At 36.6% G+C, this 22,129-nt stretch overlaps 1 protein-coding gene across 1 annotated transcript; it reads right to left on the bottom strand.

Annotated features, from left to right (window-relative positions):
• Positions 1-5,831: 5,831 nt before the first annotated feature.
• On the bottom strand, positions 5,832-20,689 carry TMED7 (transmembrane p24 trafficking protein 7). Its single transcript, XM_014566516.2, has 3 exons — positions 20,137-20,689; positions 15,108-15,353; positions 5,832-11,752 (listed from the first exon to the last, which is right to left on the bottom strand). The coding sequence occupies exons 1-3, from the start codon at positions 20,329-20,331 to the stop codon at positions 11,516-11,518; spliced, it is 678 nt and encodes a 225-aa protein (XP_014422002.2). The 5' UTR covers positions 20,332-20,689; the 3' UTR covers positions 5,832-11,515.
• Between the last annotated feature and the right edge of the window lie 1,440 nt (positions 20,690-22,129).

Raw genomic sequence — 22,129 nt, forward strand, 5'->3', positions numbered from 1 at the left:
TTTGGAAATTAAAGGACACGTTTTGAAATAAGCCACTGGTCAATAAATTAACCACAATAGAAATCATAAAATATTTGATCTCCCACTTAAGATGAAACATGAGGAAACACAATAAACATCTTGAAGACATAAGATAGAATTTACCTGGTCAAATTCAGGGAGAGCTTTAGAGTTCAGGGAATAGTAGGATTACTGTTAGCCTTGGGGTGGATTGCCAACCTAGAGCAATTAGTTGAGAGGTAGAGTTGTATTTTCAGCAACGAGAGTTGGAAAGACAAGGGTTGTGTTTGGTATCCACCAAAAGTGAAGAAACAACCCTTGCTCTAGACTGAAGCCCACGGGCTCTATCCTGGAGTGAGGGTACAAACTGCAGTCCAGTGGGCCATCTGGACAGGGACAAAAATCTAAAACCAAAGTTTCAGACTGCTAATGACCTCAGGTACATGGCAGAAAGAACAAAACCTCTTAAGGAAGAGAAAATCATCCCAGATCTTAAATTATTTCCAAATTTTTTTCAGGGTTTTCAAGTTAACAAGCAATGATAATGAGATACAAGAATAACCAAGACAACATTACCTAGAAGCAACATGAAATATAGACAGTAGAAACAGAACCAGGGCAGACGGTAGACACTGGGATTATCAGACACAAAGGATACTCCATGGAAATAAAATTCTCACTTAAAACTGCAGCAAGGAACTGGATACCATAAAAAGCAATAGAGCAGATAAGAAAAAGAATCTAACAGAAAAACAGAATTAAAAACTATAAAAACAAATTATGAACTCAATGAATGAGTCTTATGGCAAATTAAAAACAGCTGAAAAGCGAATTATGATTTACAAGCTATTTAAGAAGAAACTACCTAGGATGATCAGAGGAAATAGATACAGAACATATAGAAGAAACATGAAGAGATGTAAGAAAGAAAACCAAGAAGTTCTAACAAATGTTTACTCGGAGCCCCAGAAGGCAAGGAGAGAGAATACTGGACAGAGGCAATATTTAAAGAGATTATAGTTGAGAACTTCCCAGAGCTGACATGTCAACTCATCCAAGATGCCTAATAAAACCCAAGCAGGAAAATACAATGAAATTCTCACTTAACACAGCATAATTAAACTGCCAAAAGTCAAATACAAAGGGAAAATCTTGAAAGCAGCCAGAGAAAGGAATAAAGACTGATTAGTTTCAATGGAGCAAAAGATTGATAGCTGAATTCTTCATAGTAACAAAAGGGAAGCCAGAAGACAATGAGATAAATAAAAAACAAGTATCTTCTGTATAGCACAAGGATCTATATTCAGTATCTTGTAGTAACCTTTAATGAAAAAGAATATGAAAACAAATATATGTATGTGTATATATATGACCAGGACATCGTGCTGTACACCAGAGATTAACACATTGTAACTGACTGTACTTCAATTTAAAAAAAGAAACCATAAAACTGTATCTTCAAGAGAATTCTATGCCTAGCAAAAATCTCCTGCAAGAATAAAGCTAAAATAAAGATGTTAGGTAGTTTAGGTAGAAATGACCACTGGACAGGGGGAGAGGAAGGGGAAAGGAACAATCCAGAACACAAGGAACCTGAGCTGTCAATCAACAAGAGTGCAGGGAACCTGAGTTGTCAATCAATCAGTCAATCAATCAATCACGAAACCAGGGTATAAAAACAGGAAAAAACAAAGGAACGGCGCCATTTTTCCTCTCTTGGATTGGCCCGCTCCCAATTCTTGGGAGTGTACTATCTTTGACTATTTTTTTTTATTTCACTAATAAAAATTTTGCTTATCACACTTTTTTGTCACTCATCAAGAATCTTTTTTTCGGGTGACTAAAAACCAAGGTAATTCTTACTTTCCTTTTCCCAGTAACAAAGACATTTAAAAAAAAAAAAAAGAGCAAAGTGAATTTGCAGCCAAAAATTCTAAATGTACTCTTCAGGCAGAAGGAAAATTATTATGGAATTATGGACACAGCAAGGAACAGAGAGCAAAAAGGTGGCAAATACATGGGTAAATGGAAATGAATACTGGCTATATAAAGCAACAGTAATGACTTTTAGATACAAAATATATGACAACATATAAAGGGAGGGAGGTAAACAGAGTCATAAAGCAATTGTCAAAAAATTCCAAAGAACTTAAGTTATATAGAAAATATATTATCTGATCACAAAGCAATTATGTTAGAAATCAATAATAAAAGAGAACTTCAATATATGTGTTTGGAAATTAAGAATTATAGTTCCAAATAATATCTATGGGTCAGATCAGAAGTAATAATGAAATCAAAAAATTCTTTGAAATTGTTGAGTAACTAAAATAGATATCAAGACTTGTAGAAGGGGTTTCCTGGTAGACAGAATTCTAAGATGGCCCCAAAATACCTCACTATCCCCATCCCCATACGTTTGTGTAGGCAGAACCTGTAATTTACTTCTTACCAACAGAATACGGTAAAGGTGAAAAGATTTTTAAGATGCAATTAAGGTCCTTATTCAGTTGACTCTGAGTTTATTGAAAGGGAGATTATTCCAGGGGTGGGAAGAAGCTCTGATATAATCGGGTGAATCCTGTCAAGCCTTCCCTGAAAGAAGAGAATCAAAGCAACTTATTTTCTCCTGCTGGCCTTGAAGAACCAGTCATGATGTGAAGCGCTTATGGAGAGGAGCAGCCTCAAGTGGCTAAAGGCCTCAGTTCTACAGCTGCAAGCAGCTGAATTTTGCTAACAACCTGATGAGTTTGGAAGAGGCCCCCCAAGTTCCAGGTAAGAAGGCAGTTCAGGTGACTACTTGATTGCAGCCCTGTGAGACCCTGAACAGAGGACCCAGCTAAGCTGTGCCAAGACTCTTAACCTGTAGATATCGTGAGATAATATATACGTTTTAAACTGGCACATTTGTGGTAATTTGTTACATGGCATAGAAAATTAACATTGATCTTTAAAGAACAGTAAGAGAGAAATCTGTAGTTTTAAATATACGTTACACCAGATCTGAGCTAAATATCCATTACAAGAATATAGAAATACCTAGAGGGTATTATGCTAAGTGAAATAAGTAAGAGAAAGAAAATACTATATGATTTCACTTATATGTGGAATCTAAAAAACAAATGAACATACATAACAAAACAGAAACAAAGTCATAGATCCAGGGAACAAACAGGTGGTTGCCAGAGGGGAAAGAGGTGGGGGATGAGCGAAATATGTGAGGGAAACTAGGAGGTACAAACTTCTGTACAAAATAAATGTCATAGGGATGAAACGTACAACATGAAGAATATAGTCTGTGTGGTGACAGATGGTATCAAGACTTACCATAGTGACCATTTTGTAATGTATGGAAACACCGAATCACTATGCTGTACACCGGGAACTGGCATAGTGCCGTAGGTCAATTCTACTTAAAAAACCAACCAACCAACCAAACAACTGCATAGAAAAGAAGATCAGATTTGTAGTTCCAGAGGTAGGGGTGAGGAAGGGGGACCTAGATGAAGGTAGTCAAAAGGTACAAATTTTCAGTTGTATAAGTACTAGGAATGTAATATACAAAATGATTAGGAGAACTGACACTGCTATATGTACACTGCTATATGTTATATATGAAAGTTGTTAAGACTGTTGTAAGAACTCGAGTTCTCATCACAAGGAAAAAATATATAAAAGTTCTTCTTTTATTATCTATATGATGATGTATACTGACTAAAATCACTGTAGTAATCACTTCATGATGTACGTACGTCAAATGTTCTGCTGTACACCTTAAACTTACACAGTGCTATATGTCAATTATATCTCAGTAAAACTGGAAGGAAAAAATACTGGCTTTCTGAAAAAAACAGTAAAAGTGATGAGTCTCTGCTAAGACTGGACAAGTAAAAAAGAAGATATAAATATCTTATATAATAAATAGTATAAATTTGTAACTATAAGTAACAGTATCAGGAATGAAGAGGATGACAGTACAAATCTGACATATTATTAAAAAAACGGATTGGAACAACACGGTGCTAATAAATTTGAAAATGTAGATGACATGGACAGATTCTTGGAAATATTCCATAAGAGGAAATACTCTTATTAATAATAAAAAAAATGAATCAGTATCCCACAAAGACCACACCAGATCCCAACCAAACATACTTCACCTAAGATTTCTAATAAAAGATTTAAGGAAGAAGTAATGTAAATCTTGTAGAAGCTCGTCCTGAAACTAGGAAAGAAAGCCTCTCTCCAACTCATTTTATAAGGATGTATAATCTTGATGTTGAGCAAAGATCTTGAAACAAACCAAATCTAGCCATTAAAAACAAACAAATCAGAAAAAGGTTGGTTTAACAACAGAAGATCAGTCCTCATAACTGACCACATTAAGAGAATAAAGATGGCAAAACAATTATTTTTCTCATAAATACAGAAAAAGCTTTTGATAAACTCTGACATCACTTATGATTATTTAAAAAAAAAAAACCTCTTGGCAAACAAAGAATAGAAGGAAAGTTTCTAAACTTAATTAAAAAATCATAAACTGTTTACAGGATACCTTGAAAGCATTTCTAGAGAACAAGAACAAAACAAGAATGCCTATTATGACTTCTATTCAACATTGTACTGGAGGTCCCTGTCAATTGTAATTAGACAAGAAAAACAAAGAAAAGGTGTGAGGAACAAAAAGACAAAAGTGTCCTGACTTGCAGATGAGACAACTGTATACACAAAAAGTCCAAAGAATCTACAGATAAATTATGAGAATTGACAAGAGAATTTAGCAAAGATGCTGAATAGAAAAATCAATTTAAAAGTTGTATTTCCATGCACCAGCAACAACAAAAAAATTAAAGATAATAGCATCAAAAAACATAAAGAAAACAAGATTAACATAACAAAAACATACGGAATACTTCCATGAATAAAACTATAAAACTTTATCAAAAGATCTAAGGAAGGCCCTAGAAATGAAAAGGATAGGTTCATTCAATGGAAAATGCAATATTATAAAAGAAGAAAGTCTTGACACATTAAATACTACTCCAGTCAAAATCCTAGCAGATTTATTTTGTCTTGTTGAAACTTGTACTAAATCTAAACTTTATATAAAATGCAAGGGACAGATGGCAGACAAAATCTTGAAGAACAAATTATAAACATCTGTTTTACTAAATATCAATAATTTTTAAAGCTTTAGTAATTAAGACAGTATGTTCCTGGTGTATAAACAAACTGATCAATGGAATAGAACAGAAATAAGACTCAGGTAAATATGGGCATTTAATAGATCACAGAATTGGCATGGCAAATCAAAAGAGAAAGAAATGTGTTCAAGAAAAAAACAAAAAACAAAAAACAAAAAACCTGGTTACCTACCTTATCCCATACATAGAACTCAATTCAAGTAGAAGACAAAATTATACATATTTTTGAACATGGTACAGGAGAAGATATTTATGATCTCAGGATAGAGAGGTATTTCTCAAATAAGACATAAAAATGCCAACAATATGGGAAAAGACTGATATACTTCACTAGGGGCAGAAAACAAACAGAAACTGTGAGAAGATATCCAAACACTTAAAACCAAAGGATCAGTCTTCTAATATGTAAAGGAATCCTGTTAACCAAAACATCCAATTTCTTAAAATGGGAAAAACATCTGAACAGGGACTTCACAAAGAGGAAATCCAAGTGGTAATTAAACCTGTAAGAAAAAATAATTAACTTCATAGAAATTCAAATTAAGCAACAATGAGGTATAATACCCATTTCTTTAAAAAAAATATACACATATATCTATGAAAATAACTGAGATATATCAAAATGGATAATGGAATTACAGGTGGATTTTATTCTCTGAACCATTATTTCTGAAATTCTTAAGTGCTGCCTTTACAACATTATAAACCCAGGAGATTTTCAAAAGTTTTAAAGTCTCACAACATCAAATATGGAACTTTCTATTGCTACTGGTGAAAGCACTGATTCAGACAATTGCTTTAGGAAAGATAGGTGGCACCTAGTAAAGATGAAGACACACATACTCTGTAAGCCAACAATTCCACTCCTAGATGTATTCTCAAGGGATGATACACACGCGTAACAGAACATAATATACAGAAATATTCATAGTGGCTTTGTTTATAACAGCAAAACTCCATCACAGTAGAGCAGACACATAACTCTGATGTATTTATATGATGGACTACCACACAGTAATGAAAATTACAGCCAGATGCATCAACACGGATGATGTAGCAAAACAAAGTCACGAAAGAATACATGTAATATCTAATTTATTAAACAGAATTTAATACTCCATTAAACTTTATTTATTAAAGTTTACTTTTGCCTGATTTTTTTAGACATTTTTCAGGAGAGGAGACATCAGTACCATTCAGAGTGTGGTCCAGTGACCATACTGAACTGTTATTGGCTGATGAAGAGAGAAGCACTTAAAGTGAGAGGAAGCATGCAGAGAAAGTAAGCATTTAGAAAGGCTGATAGCAATTCAGTATTACCAAAGCATTCAAGCATGATTTTGTATTTACACGTTTGTATTGTGAGTTTGTGGTAACTTGGAAATTTTTTAAAAAGTAGTTTGAGAAGAACTAGCATACATAACTGGTAAAAAGGAAAAGAAAACAATTATTTTCATTACAAGCAAAACATTAGTTATCTCTAGGGAGGAAATTCAGGAATGTGATCTAGAAAAGATACATAGGATCTTTTTATGGTGCTGGCAATATTGCATGTCTTAACCTGAGCATTAATTATTATGAGTATGTGCTTTGTAAATTTCTCTTTAAATGTTTAATACCCTCTTCTATATTATGACAAATTTCACAATTTCTAAAAGTTTAAAAATTTGTTATAGACAATACCAATTCTTTAAAAATAAACATCTCTATCTATAAAAAAATACCTGTAATACATCAAAATGGATAGTGGCTTATGGGTAGATTTTACTCTTTGAACCATTACTTCTCAAATTCTCGTGTTGCCTTTTCTTTTTAAGGTAGTGGTAGTCTCTAGTAATCACCAGCACTAAAAACAGATTAAGCCAGACCAATGTTACCTCTAATAAATGTTGTCTTCAGCAAGGATTGTAATCATTCCTAATGATGCTACCTTGTGGATAAAATGGAGAAAGCAGACTGAAAAACAGCATACTTGGTGGATAACATCCCCATATTTTCCTCCACAATTTGGAAGCAACTGAGATAGAGAAGTTATTCACCAGATCAAACAGCACCTTTACTAGTAACAGTTAAAGAATGGTTTTTGATCTGTAACAAAAAATTCACGCCCACATCCCTGAATCAGGGATTAATCCACTCAACCGCTGGCCTAACTAGACAAAATGCACCCTTCCCCACCCAGGAGATGACAAAGAAAACTCCTTGACGAGTAAGTCTTTTGATCTACATACGTCTTTCCTCCTCTAGAACTCCGTCTTGGAAACTTCAAGTCCATTCTGCTTCATTACTTACTTAACATTAGTTGCATTTATAGCCATCCTACAACTACTATGTTCCTGGAGGTCAGATTATCTTATTAATTTTTGAAACTTCTGGCAGGCTATTATGTACATGATAGACTTTCATATTCGTGTTACATATCATTTAAGAGCCATATAGAGGCTACAGTAAGAACTACAGTGAGGAACTAAAGAAAGATCAAGAGACTAAAACTGGACTGATGATAAAAAATATAGCTATTATTTATTAAGGGCTTATATATGATAGGCACTAACCCTAAGTGTTTATAAACATCTCATTATATTCTCATTATAGTAGATATTACCTTAGTAATAAGTGAAGCAGAAATGTACAGAGTTAATAAAATCATTTGTGGGAGGTCACACTACCATGATCTGAACTTGGCTGATTCCAAAACCAAACACTGAACAGCTATTGAGCTATACTGAAATCAAGATTGCTAACCCTTCAGAGACCTATCCTTAATTAATGTTTGTAAGGTAGTATTGCATAGTGGTTGAGAAAGAGGGATCTGGAGCCAGACTGGCATGGTTCATGTTCACACTTTGCTAATTACTAATTGTGATATAGGCAGGATTCTTAACAACCTCTCTACACCTCCGTTTTCTCATCTGTAAAATGGGAATAATATCCTTAGTTCATATACATCTATCAAAACTCATCAAACTGTAGATCTAAAATATGTGTAGTTTACTGCACAGGAATCATAACCACAATAAAGATCTTAAGAATATATATCCTTAGTTCATAGGATTACTGCAAAGCTGAAACGTGACAATAGAAATAAAATACTAGGCACAGTACCTAGCACAAGGAAAGCATTCAATAAATGTTAACCTATATTACTGTTATTTCTTTGCTGCTTTTGTAGGGTTGTGTACAGGAACCAGAATGCCCCGAATAACATCTTACAAAGGGGGAAAAACTGAGAAAACTTGGCATTATACAATCTAAGGTTCATTTACCTAAAAATTCAGAGCTTTTTAGGGAACTGAAGGCTTAACTCACATTCACCCAAACTTTCAGTAAGAAATCCAAAAAGACGGTTAGAAGTGAGGTGGTTTAGAGGTTGTTATTTCTGTTCTTTAACTTTCTTGGTCAGTCCTTAAGATGTTTCAGTGAAATATCAAATAAATTATCACTCTTTTGCTACAAAACTGTACTCCCAGCTGCAAGTTGATAAGGAGCTTTAAAAAATTTTAAATCCTGACAGAAACAAGTGAGGTCAGTTCGTTGAAAGATTTTTTTTTATTCTACAAGAATTGATTGGTGCAATCCTGCAGAACCAACATGTTTAGAGAAATTTCTTTTTCTTTTCAAAAGTAAATGAAAAGCCCCTTTGAATTATTTATATACCAATTTGTTTAATTTCTGAAAACAATAGTCATAGGGTCTGCTATGTCATATTTAACCATAAACGTTACACATTTACAAACTGAAGCAAAAGTGGATAGTACAGAGATTTAAATGAAATCTTTCAAAGAATAAAACTGCTTTTCAGTTCACTGTTTTCAAAGTTGATTATCATCAAGCCAGGATGAAAGTTGTGAACCCCAAACTATTTGTTTAATAAAAAAAGAATGTTTAGATTATTAGCAAAGTAATATCTTAAAATGTATCTTCACACAGTTGCAATTTTAGTACAAACTTGTATATCAAGTCCCTTTCCATTATCTGTTCTACTTTAAAAATATATACAGTTAATGGTGTTTAAATATGTATTCTGAGCCATACATCCAAACATAAATACTTGGGAAATTTCAAACTGTTGCAACAAGTTATGAAAGGCTTAAAGAAAAGAGATGAGCTACAAACTATATGGTAGAAGGAAGAAAATAAAGTTCTTACTTAATATTCATGTCTGGATAGATATGTATTTTCTAACTTTTATATACATATCTAGTTTAGTATAGACAGCCATCAAACTTTAACCAGCTACAAACAGACTAAACTAAGCTGGTATTATTTTCTATAACAGGTAACAGTGGTGATTTCAAAACTTTTAATACATCTCAATAGTTTCATCACAACTTATTTGTGGTAATAGTCTAACATCATGAAATTTTGATAGGCACAGATTAAATAACTGCATTATCTATGCCAAACTCGGCACACTGATGATACCTGACTTCACTTAATTACGGTGTAACTATCTGAACACAACAGAGCATAAAGGCAACCAGTAAAGGACATTTAACATAGGCCCAGGCTTATCAATCACTCTAACATTAGTGTTTAAGATTTGCAAATCTAAACATAGAGGGACACTTATAAAACTGCAGGACAACTCCTATACCAGAACCCCAACAGGTAAATCTGCAAAATCTTAAACTTCAGTTCTTAATCCAGTGACAAATATTTTTGAAGGAGTAGCTATTTGGTCTTCAAAAACTTTAGAATTAAAGGGTTGAAAATATGTTCATCCCTTGCTACGCTGTAGCACCTGAAATTAGTAAGCAGGACTACCTGAATTCATTTTGCTCTTATATATGCATTTTAAGACAGCTTGGAAGTAAGAGCTAACTTCTAGTCAGTGATGCTAAGCAACTAGAACTGCTATCCAATCAGTATTCCATGGTACCACATATCAAAGTCCTAACAACATGAGTCTTGCCCAGCACTCATCACTTTTAGGTGGGGGAGAGAAGCATGGCAAAAAGCGTTGCATTTTTTTTTTTTTTAACAGCATAAAAGCTTTAAACACATACAATTTTGTATCATCTTGTATTCTATTCTAGAATATCTGGAATTCTATTCTAGAATAAAATCTTACTTCAATCAGCTCAATCTATACAAGTTATAGAATACAAATATAGTCTAAACCCTATGGTGTACAGAAAACGCACTATTTAATACTCACTAAATGCAGTACAATCAATGAAGATTATCAAATAAGAAACACACACACAGCACTCTAATTCTTTAAATCACCTTAGATCTGCTAACCAGAGATTGTACAAATTACATGTGCAAGACAAAAAAAGCAAAAAAAGAAAAAACAAAAAAAGAAGAAACCAAAGAAACTAACTTCTCAGTGCATCACACCCATCAGGATAAAATGTATGGCACTTTTACAGTACTATATTACAACTGTCAATTTAAGATGTGAATAACTCAGATAACTCAAAGAGCAAGAACTAGCCAATCCAAATGTTTAAAACGAAACAGATCACCTTTTTTTTGTAAAAGCACTAAAAATGTATTATGTGCCAATAACTCAGTAAAAGTTTCCTCATTTCACTTGTCCCCCACTTAAGTGTCTTAAATTATTCTCCGTTTATTTTTACCTGTTACAACAGTCTGATTTTTAAGGCCTATATAAGCTCTATTATGTTACTGAAACATACTACGTTCTATGTGGTAAGAGTATCTTTATGAAAAAAGTAACATATCTGGTTATAGATCATAGAATAAACCCAAACAACAAAAATGACACTTTCTAAGCAAAAGAAATAAATTAAACCATGATGGATCAATTTAAAATTATATCAATATTAACTAACATTTCTAGTTATTTTTTTCCCCACAAAATTAAACAGTGCAGAATAGGGCTTGGGCTACAGTTAATCATAATTCGTTTTCTTAACAACAAAACTTTATTTACCATAAACAACTAAAAGGCAATTTTCTTCCTCCACAACACAGGTGGACAATAAATCAAAGGTTTTTAAAATATCCACTACCTACAAGAAAAGTACTTTTAAATGGCTAAAAGGAATCAAAATACCAAAGTTTAGTGTGTGAAGAGTAGATATAAACAACCAAGAAAAGAGTAGATCATTAGGTTGAATATTTATGAAGAGCCCAAAGTAAGTTCCAAAGTGTTTCTACCTTTACAAATAAAAAAGGTGTCCTTTCCACAGCTTGGGGATATGCATTGTACATCCACCCCAACAAGTGTATGAGTAAGGTTTTAAAAATATTGCCAATATTAAGTCCTTCGGTACCTAAAATTAATTAGAGGACAGCAATATTACAGCGGCAATGGTGCATCAATTCTCAAAACGTAGTTATGATCCAACACGAGTTGTCGTGGTTCTTTTATCTGAGAAAAAGCTTTTCAGAAGAAATACCTGCCCTATGCTAACCACCAGAAGAATGATGGCTTCTCCTACTGACCAATAGGCCACTCTTGTATTTAGATCCTCCGCTCGGCTTCGGCCTTGAGCTTCTCTCAAACGGAAATGAGTCTGATAGTCGATGACAGATTTCAGAGCTTCGTGAATTGAAACACAGGCAGACTCCATCTGAAAGGAAATATTTTCGGTTAGTATGTTAATACTTTCTGTCCAATCCATCCAGCACATTCATCTTTTCTTTCAATCTGATCTCAATTCCTCATCTGACTAAAGTTCTATTAAACTGGCATTCATTCATTCACCCATTAATGTCAGTGGTCCTGGCAAAGCAGCCCTTCTACTCATTCCCACTAGGACGACTGGGAAGGCGGGACATCCCAAGAAGCAGCTGCTTGCTCCAAAGTGGAATATCTCAGCTGTGGCACCTGAAAGCTGGTAAACAGAACACAGAGCTAACAGCAGAAGAGAAACTAACCAGTTATGGTTGGCGGCTACAGAATTTCAAGGCCAGGTTTCTCAAAGAGGAAGAATTAGGAGGAAGAGCACGGCAGGTCAGTAAATTTGACCAATACCAAGAATATGAATCAAAGTCCATATATACAAAAATTAACCAAATATGGCATAAAAAGATCGAGTCAGTCAAAATTACACTATTTTAAAAACAGTTGAATATTAAAGTGATAGGACAGAGTAGGATTTTTTTTTTCACATTTACCACTTCTCCCTCATGTCTGTCAACTACACCAATATATAAGTTCTCAATGGGACATAAGTTTCATTTTAACTGTGTAATGTGTTTGTGAGCCTTCATCAAATGACACCTGATCTTTTTATACATTACACTATCTGCTTTGAGAAGGGTTAAGAGTGTAATTTTTTGTTGTAGATCAGAGTTTAATACCCTTCTGCTGCTAAAAACTTTATCCTGGTGATGAAACACATGCTGTATTATATTATACTTATTTTACATCACAAACCACATATTAAAAATTTTTTAATGAGTTTGTTGTAATTTTAATTAAGGAATACAGACATCAGAAAATAATTTAAGCACTTAATAAAGTTCTACCAAAATAAGTACGAAAGGAGTAGTTATAAAAATATTTCCTTTAAGTGCTTTTAAAAAGCATGAGCAATTATAAGGTCTACAAATTGAATTTACCTATTAGAATACTCAAACACTTTTGCTTCTTGTTTTGTTTGGCCCCTAGGAATGAAAGACTGGCAAAACTGTGCTAAAATGAATGGTATCTATGTTTTAATAAGAGGTAGAGAGATGCTTCTAGCATTTCTGTGCATTCTATATGTTTTCAAAATGGGATGTGGTCTAAGAATTGTTCCCCTGAAATGTATGCATAAAAACAAGGATTTGATACAAATTCAGGACATTTAAGGAATTCCTGAAGCCTGACAACAGGGCATGGGTTACAATGTACTGCTGAATCATAGAAATTAAAAAACTACTTCCATGGATTCATACTATTTTTGAGAAGGTGTTGTTTTCCTTTTTTAAAAAATTCTACTTCTAAAGTAGAAATTTCATACATATTCAAAGGTATAGAGAACAGTACAATGAATTGCCATGTAATAATTATTAAACATAGATAATCTTGTTTCGTCTGTACTCATCTAACTTCCTCCCCACTCCAATTACTTTAAAGCAAATCTCATATTTTCTCATTTCAGTTATACTTTTGTACATTTCTGAAATGTAACACTTTAAAAAATATACCTCTAATAGTATTGTAACACAAAGTAATTAATAGTTCCTTAAAAGTTATCAAATATACAGTTAGTGTTCAAATTTCCCCCAAATGTCTCAAAAGTTGTTTCCAAATCAGAATCCAAACAAAGTCACAATCATTTAGCTGGTATGTTTTTAAAATCTTCTTTAATCTTAAGGTTCTCTTCCTTCTTTTTCTCCTTCCCATTTATTTGTTGAAGAAACTGAATCCTCTATCCTACAGCACTTCCCACTTTCTGGATTTTGCTAATTTTTATTCCCCTGGTGCACCTTTTATCCTCTGTATTTCTTATAAACTAGTGGTTGGAGCCAGAGACTTGATAGGATTCAGGCATAATGTCTGGGTGGGAACACCTTACAGGCAATGTTATGTTCTTACTGCATATTATCAGAAGACACATAATATCTAGTTATGTCTCCATTTGTGAATGATTATTAGAGTTAGGTGATTTCAGATTCATCTGTTACAAAGTTCCCCATCAGCCTTTCACCTAATGATTTTGCAGTGACTGGTGATCACTGCCTACTCTAGATTCATCATTTTATTGATTAATGGTCCCAAAATGGTGATTTAATGAAACTCTATCATTTATTCTACATGTACTAGCTGGTAATTTTTTCAGTTCTGAAGTATGAACAGCTGCTTTATAAGTATCCCTATTGTAAGAGAGATTTACTAGCTTTTTGAAAATAGAAAAACAGAACTAAGAAAAGATTAAAAATGTGATACAAATATAGGAGGCTAAGTTGTCCTAAACACTTTGCTACCACTCATTTCTTACATTTATCTACTTAGGTTTTTAAAGCAATCTATCTCATTACACAAATTAAAATGTATGAAGGTTAAGTAATAATTTATAAACAATGGCCTCAAAGAAAAATCTTTTTACAAAGCACAGTGCCATTCACACAGGATGCTACAGTAAAGAGAACGTGTCTAAGACTAAGAGCATTTGAATACATCTTATTAATGCTTACAATAGGTTTATGAATTAAGGCTCTTACACATTCTTAAAAATGTGTAAAAAAAAATGTAAATGTTACACATTCTTAAAAATGCCTCTATCACCACATGACTTTGGCCAAGAGACTAACTGGAACCTGGGAACAATATGTGTCAATTTAAGGTTTTAACAAGTTGGTGGTAAATAATTCCTTTGGATAGTGAATTATCTTTTAGATATACTCTTAAGCTCACACTGTATTTGAACTAGAAAACAGCCCTTCTTATCACCTGAGCCGTATTTGTTCAATGACTTTAAATTTCTTCAGCTCTTTCCCTCATTAAGCTCTTCTTCAAAATAAAACCCAATTTAGCTTCCTTAACTATCTTTGTTACTTGACTTACTATAACTCTTGAATATTTTACCTTCAGTTACACAAAAGTTATTGTAATAGCAGTATGAGTAACACTAAATACTGGTATAAAAGTAAATATATTCATTAAGGCATCATTTTGCTAATTTATGATAGCAATGTTCCTCCATGAATTACAGAAAATGCTTCAAAATGCTGGAGTACTGTCTAGCCTTTTAAATTTCCTTTGCTACTGATGTTTTAATGTTTATTTTCTTCATATTTAAAAGTTCATAAAATTCCTTAACAAAGGTCCTCTTTAAAAAAGCCTGAAGTTCTCTGTGAAATGCCTATCTACTATAAGAGTTAAGACAGGTCTTAGAGATTATGTTAAAATTCTGTGATTCATCAGTGGTTAATGCATGTTAAATTATGTTTTTTTCCCCCTTTGGACATATAAACATATTGCTGACTTGTTATTACCTGGGTAAGAGCACTGACTCGGTTCTCACTAGGAAACAAAGGTGGGTCTTCTCCAACTTGAAGATCAAAATACACGGTTTTATGTGTGAAAGTAGAAAATTCATTGCTGAAGCAAAATTTGTATGTCCCATTTTTGGAGGCTGTGAAGGTAAAACTATCATACTGTTTCTTCATCTCTTTGTATAACACATTACCATCAGGATCTTCTACTCGACAATCTACATCATAGTGACCACCAGTAATCACCTACAAAAGAAAAAAAAAAATGGAAAGATCACTGTAACTAACAAGTTTGAGAAATTAACCAGGTTTCATGCTAAAATGGCTGTAAGATTTTTGTTGTCGTTTTTTGTTTTTTTACCATCACAGGCAATTTTACATTTTTGGATTTCTACCAGTGGATGGAACTTGAGAGGCAAATTTCAGTTCAACTAAAGCTTTACGTAAACTGAACAAATTCCCTCCTGACGGGAAAGAGGGTACTAACCAACTAGTCAGACAACTGTTCTAGTTAATGCAGGTCTCTTGTATCACTTAATTCTCCCAACAATCCTACAAGAGAGTTTTTTTTCCCCTCTATTTGACAAACTGAGAAATTTAGGAAAGATAAGTAATCCACCCAAGATTTACTCATCTAGTAAGAGGCAGAGGCAGAAGCTCAATGCCATAGTCAACTTTGACTCTTAAGCTTACTACCACATATTTTCCTTCCCCAAACTTTTTCACCTAGTTTTCTATTACCATCATCCAAGTACACACAGACAGTACAGTGAAGCAGTAAAGTAGGTCAGTCGTTAGCCTAACATCCCACGCATACTTCTATTATAGAGCTTAAACTCATTTTACTGCCAAATTACAACTAGGCTGTGTTCTTAAGTTCTTTTATAGGTCACTTATATGGAATTTGATACATACTTTGTTTTGAGTTACATTAAGAACAGAATAGACATGTGGGCTAGTCTAAGAATGTATCATCATTTACAAACTTGTTTCCAAGAGAAACAAACAATTAAGCTATATTGTTTAAACACCTGTGATTAAAGCAAAACCAAAGCAGAATAACACAAAAACAAACAAATCGGCTCATCTGAAAGCCAGTATTTAAGGGCAAGCATATGAAAGGAAAGCCAGGAGTAGGTGAAAACTTCTGAAGAGGATTCTGGAGCTATTTTCAAGGGTTTATGCTTAATCTGTTACAATTTGGGCCATTTGGGTTATACAAATAAACAAAGGAGGGAGAGATTTTTTTCGTGAGGTAACTGGACAGGCATAAGAAAGGAGAGGGGAAAAGGATTAAAGAGGAGAAAGGACACCTTATGTGAGAAAAACTGGGAAGAAAGAGGGAGAGGAGACAGAAGAAACATAGGTGGCATGTATCAACCTGAGAAAGTTTAATGAGAAAGAGACATTGGATTTGAGGGTTCCAACCACCATGAGATGCATTTTCAAGCTTCTGTTTTCAAGCTAGAAATCCTCTGGGTTAGCGTAATATTGACATTCTAGACTTGTAGAACATAGAGATCAAACTTTGGACTTCAAATTAGATTAGCTACTTACGTGTCCTTCTGTCACTGAAGAGTAACTGAACTATGTTACAAGATCATTTTGACAACTAAATGAAGTATAACTATGCACTTAGGGAACTGTAAAATAGCCAAATGTTAATACACAGATAAAACGTTTGACATAAAAACGGTGTCTTAGCAATTGGGCATTTACCCCTCCCCACCAAAAGTCAACAACCTCTCCTCTAGGTGAAATAATGACTTCATTTTATATACCCAATTATTCATACTTCACCACTGTACTCTGAATAATCAAAATATACATACAAACTAAAAAGGACCAGGACTGATCACCACGCCACTTTTCTTCTATCAAACTTTAAAATAAGTAATCTTACTTCAAATAAAGGCAACCCCTTACAACCTGTCCAGTCCCGTAAGAGAAAAACTGAGGATCATCTCAAATTATGTGTTCCTACCTGTCCACTAGTCACAGGTATCACTTGATATTACTGCCTCTCTCAGATTCACCCCACCTCTTCCATTCCCAACCCACAGTCCAGACAGGACTACTGCCACAACTCCCTAAAAGGTCTTCCCATCACCCAGTCTCTCCTCCCACTAATCCAGGGTTTTAAACTCAGTTCGATAATTAGGGGCTGGATAATTTGGTGTAGGGGCTGTGCTGTCCTGTGCCTTGTGGCACATGTAGCAGCCACCTGCTGACAGCAGCACCTCCCTCCCTACATGTCTACTGAGGAAGCAACTTCCCATCCTTCCCCATCCCCCACTGAACCTTCATTTAAAACCTTTTGATAATTCCTGTGGCCTCCAGAAAAATCCAAACCTGTTATCAACGGCATACCACTCCCCTGTACCTTCTCAAGGCAACCTCAGCACCTCTTTTACATCCGTTCTCACTCTATGTTCGCAAGATACCAGAATGCCAGAAATTCTCTGAGTAAGTCTCTGCCCCACATCTGTACTAACTGTGACAAGTTACACAGGGTTTGTTTGCTAAAGAAACACCAGACTCAAAACAACAAGTTACAAATCTATAGTTTATTACAGGAAGACAATACAATATAAAACATCATAGCCAAAAGCTGTCTCACAGCAGGAAGTCAGGAGACGTCAGGTGTGGTCGGTCTCCTTTGTCCTCCCTCTGTGAGGGATGTGGCCAGAAATATACCCTCTCAGATCAGGAACTACCCAAGCGTGCAAGGAATATCTTGGAACCAGGAAGCCCAAAATAGTGTCTTGGCTGGGTTTTTCCTATTTCGCTGGTCACATAAGCATATTTCTACTGTGTAACCATTCTCGATGGGAGAGTCTCTGGGGGTTCTCAGTGAGAACAGGTACAAATGATCAATCTCTGTTATCAATGAACGATGCTGAAAAACTGGTACAAACTACCCCTAAAGCCCTCAGACCCACAGCTACAAAGCAACACTATTATTCAGTGTATTTCAGTGCCAACTCAGGCTACTTTTCAGGCCTACTGGAATAAAGTCTCACAAACATAACACATTTGCCAAACAAACACATCCTCCCCCTCTACCACTTTGAAGAGTAACTCTTATTTATCCTTCTAGACTCAGCTCACACACCAGCCCCTCAGTTAAATTCCCCCTGATGATCCTCCATCTTCAGTCAGCGCTGTATCTACTGAGTACTTTTATTATTGCACTGAACATCACATTACATGACTGTGTGTCCATGTAAGCCCCCTGAGGTCAAGTTCTGCCACATTTGTCTTTAGGTGGTAGTATAACAAAGTAATTAAGAAGCTGGAACTGCATACTGATTTTGCTTCCTGTTAATTTTTGTGACTTGGGTCTTAACTTATTGAAGCCTCAGTTTCTTCATCAGTTAAAAAAGGAATAAAAACTATACCCATCTCACGTTGAGTTGTCCTGAGTTGTCCTATTATGTAATAACACTCGAAATGCTTGGTATACTGTCTGCCACATAATAGATGCTAATTTTTTAGCCCTCAACAGTAGTAGGATAGTACTCTCAGCACCACGCCCAGCATCTGCACATATAAGAAGTTAATAAATGTTTGTTAAATTCAAATAAATAAAAATTTTGCTGACACTTTAATTCCTGCTATCACCTTTTCTGTCTCCTGGTCCTAACCCATGAAGTTAAGCCACCTAAGCGTCATCCTTGGCCTCCTCTCCCTCACTCACTACACCAAGTCCTGTTGATGGTACCGATTACATATCTCCCATCCTTTCACTTTTCTCCTTCCCCACTGCTACCACCTTAGTCTCAGCCTGGACCAATACAATGGCCTCCTAATCAGTCTTCTGTATCTATTCTGCAACTCTCTGTAGTATCTTCCCTACCTGCATAGCTAATATTCATCCATACAGCCACCAAGAATATTTAGGTCTTGTCACTGCACTGCCTACAACACCCTGATGGCTTCTAATAGTCTCAGGAAAAACTAAAGTCCTTAAATCGGACAGTGGGGCACTACATGGTCTGGCCCCTGCTGACCTCCCTTCTTCAGGCTTCTTATTTCCAACTATATTGGACCTGTCTATGGTCTTCAAATTCCCAGTCACTGTTACCACAGTGACCCTGCAAAGGCTATTCCCTTTTCCCCCTTATCCAACTATTTACAACTCACCCTTCACAGTTCAGCTTCAAATTACTTCCTAAAGGAAGCCTTCACAGATTCCAATGACGAGACCATTTATGACCTAGTCTCTGCTCTTAAAGCACAATTTTGATGAATGAGCAGGTACTAATTAAGAAAAGAAGGGTAGGATGGGTAGGGAATCAAGAATGATTAACAGTGTCCCTATCTGTTTTGGTCACTTCTGTGTCACCAGCAACTCGTACTGACAAGCTGTTCAAATATATTAAATAAGTCTACCAACAAAAAAAGAAACACAGTAAAGATTGTTTTAACCAATTTAAGAAATTACATTCTGTTTAATAAACATTTTTATATAATCCCCTAGATGAGAAGGGGCCTCTTATTTATCACAGCAATTCCTTCCACAGCACTCTTAGCAAATGGTCATCTAGTCCGGAATGGAGCTCTTCCAATGATAAGGAATTAACCAATAGTCCTAATATCGGTGGAAAACCTGAAAAGCAATGGAGTTAGATACTGGCAGCACTTCAAATTTGATTGAAGAGGAGGTGTAGATTAGAGAGTGGGGGTCTGCCGTTGGGCATGATAGAAAGCAAGTAACTTTTTTTTAAAGGAGACTCTTCTAAGGAAGGAAGTTCAAAAGGCCTTAAACTAAAGGAAATGGAAGGAAAAGTCACAGCCACAGGAAGCATTTCTGGAATTCACATATCCTAGTATCTGGTCTTAAATGTCTCTTGCTTGCGCAAAGTTTCGGAGAGGAAAGCCAAATGTCCTGCATCAGCTACCTAGAGGTGATTCTTAAACTAGGTAAAGAATAAACACACACAGACAGGAGGGGGGCACCTAGTACGCTGCGGCCCCAACCCTGGAACCGCGAGCTGGGGCCCGGGCCTGCCTGAGCCCGTAGTACCTGGAACTCGAGGGTGCACTTGGTGCCCTGCGTGATGTCCTCGTAGAAACACTGCTTGGCATTGTCGGGGAGCTCGAAGGTGATCTCAGAGGCGCCACCGGGCCCTGGCACCAGCAACAGCAGCAGCGCGAGCAGCCTGCAGCCCCAACGGCCCGCGGCGGCCGCCCAGCGCTGCGCGGACCCCGGCCGGGGCATCCCGAGGCGGCGGCCTCAACGGAGCTGCGGCGAGACGCAGGGTCAGGTCTGCACGGGCTCACTGCGCACGGCAGGCCTCGGCCCGAGCCGCACCGCGAAGACGCACCGCAGAGTTGCTCGGAGCCTCGGAGAGATTTGGGATGAGGAGCGAGTCGCTCGGTACGGGGAAGGGGTGCTGAAGGGCTGGGGCCTAGAGCCGAGAACGACCCGGGAAGCAGAGACAGAGCCGGTAGAGAACAAGCGGAAAAGGCCCGAGACGGCCGGAAGTCGGGACAAGGGCTGGCGGGGCGGGGCCTGAGGCACCTGCTCCAGCGACCCGGATGTGCTCTCGCCAGGCCGCGGGGAGAGGCGCTGGAGTGTGTACGTGGAAGCTCGCAAGGCGTCTGCTCTACCTACGCCGCCGCCTGGGCCGAGGGGCGGGGCCAGCTTGGGGGACGTGGCGGGGCGGGGCCAGGAAAAGGGGTGTGGCTAGAGGGTGCCTCTGCCCGGCTGGCAGCCCGCTGCCGGCAGCGGGCGTAGGAGCTACCCGCCCCTGGATATTTAGCTCCGCCGGCTTGTTTCTGAGAGCAGCGATGGGGCAGCTCCGAGGGAGTGATGAAGAAAGAGTTCACTTTGCCGTAGGGGGCTAATCACTATGGTAGAGCGCTTTGCAATTTTCAGAGTTTTCTTGTAAACCAAAAAATATTGCCGGGAAGCATTTTAGCTAGGAGCTTGAATTCTGTGACCACCAGACTGCAGGAGTTCTAACCCCTACTCTATTTACTGGCAGTGTGACCTTGAGCCAGTTGCTTAACCTTTCAGCTTCAGTCTTTGCATCTGTGAAATGAGGGCAATAATAGTACGTAACCCAGAAGGTTATTACAAGGCTTCACTATTTGGAAAAAGTCCCTAGAAGAGTGGTTGTTATGTAGTAAGCGCTTCATAAGCTTTTGCTAAATGAAAATAAGCATGTCTTGAGCACTCCTTATTATGGGCACTGTGCTAAGCACATAGATTATGTCTTTCAGTCCTTCAAGCCACCCTATAAGGTAGGTATTATTATGCCTATTTTACTGATGAGGAAATTCAGGATCAGAAAAATTGAATAAATTGCCTATGATCACACCACTGGTTTGTGTTGGAGTGCTTAAAAAATAGTAGGTGTTGATTTTTTAAATTATACATTTTCTTGTGCATATAATCACCGATTAGGTATTATACCTTCTTTTTACAAGTAACCATGGTGAGGCCCATGTACTTTAAGACAGTCAGCAGAGGGTGGATAGAGGGTTTTATGAGAAGGAAATAGAGGCAGGTGGGCAGGAACCAGGCAGGGACATGAATGAGGGTGGAGTGGGGATAGGGGTGGGGAGGTGGAGTGTTTTGATGAGGGGGGAAATAGAAGGCCTTTAGTGGCCTGGGGTGCCTAAAGCCTCCACAGGGGAATAGAGGCCCCAGAGGAGATGCGATCTAGGGAGATGGCACCTTCCTAAGAACTAGACTGTAAAAAGAAGTATAATTTGTGTCTGAGCATGGAAAGAAGACAATTTCAAAGTGGAAAACATAGGTTCTATTTTCTAAAACTCTGACTTTTGATCTTATGTATGAAGCAACTGAGGTCTTCTAAACCTCAGTTTCTTCATACGTAAAATGGCAATACCAACAAAGAATGAATGAATAAGATTAAAACCACAATGCAGTACAGTACACACCACCAGATAAGCAAAATTTTAAAAGTACAATACCAGATATTGGTTAGCAAGTAAAATAACTATCCCTCATACACTGCTGGTGGAAATGTAAATTTCCAAACCACTTT

This window comes from Camelus ferus, chromosome 3, assembly GCF_009834535.1.
Source record: "Camelus ferus isolate YT-003-E chromosome 3, BCGSAC_Cfer_1.0, whole genome shotgun sequence".
Taxonomy (NCBI): Eukaryota; Metazoa; Chordata; class Mammalia; order Artiodactyla; family Camelidae; genus Camelus; species Camelus ferus.

Coding starts and splice junctions, on each gene's coding strand:
- TMED7 (XM_014566516.2), bottom strand. CDS start 20,331: ATGCCCCGGCCGGGGTCCGCGCAGCGCTGGGCGGCCGCCGCGGGCCGT. Junction 15,354..20,136: donor AGTGCACCCTCGAGTTCCAG/GTACTACGGGCT, acceptor TTTCTTTTGTAG/GTGATTACTGGTGGTCACTA. Junction 11,753..15,107: donor GAGTCAGTGCTCTTACCCAG/GTAATAACAAGT, acceptor ATTTCCTTTCAG/ATGGAGTCTGCCTGTGTTTC.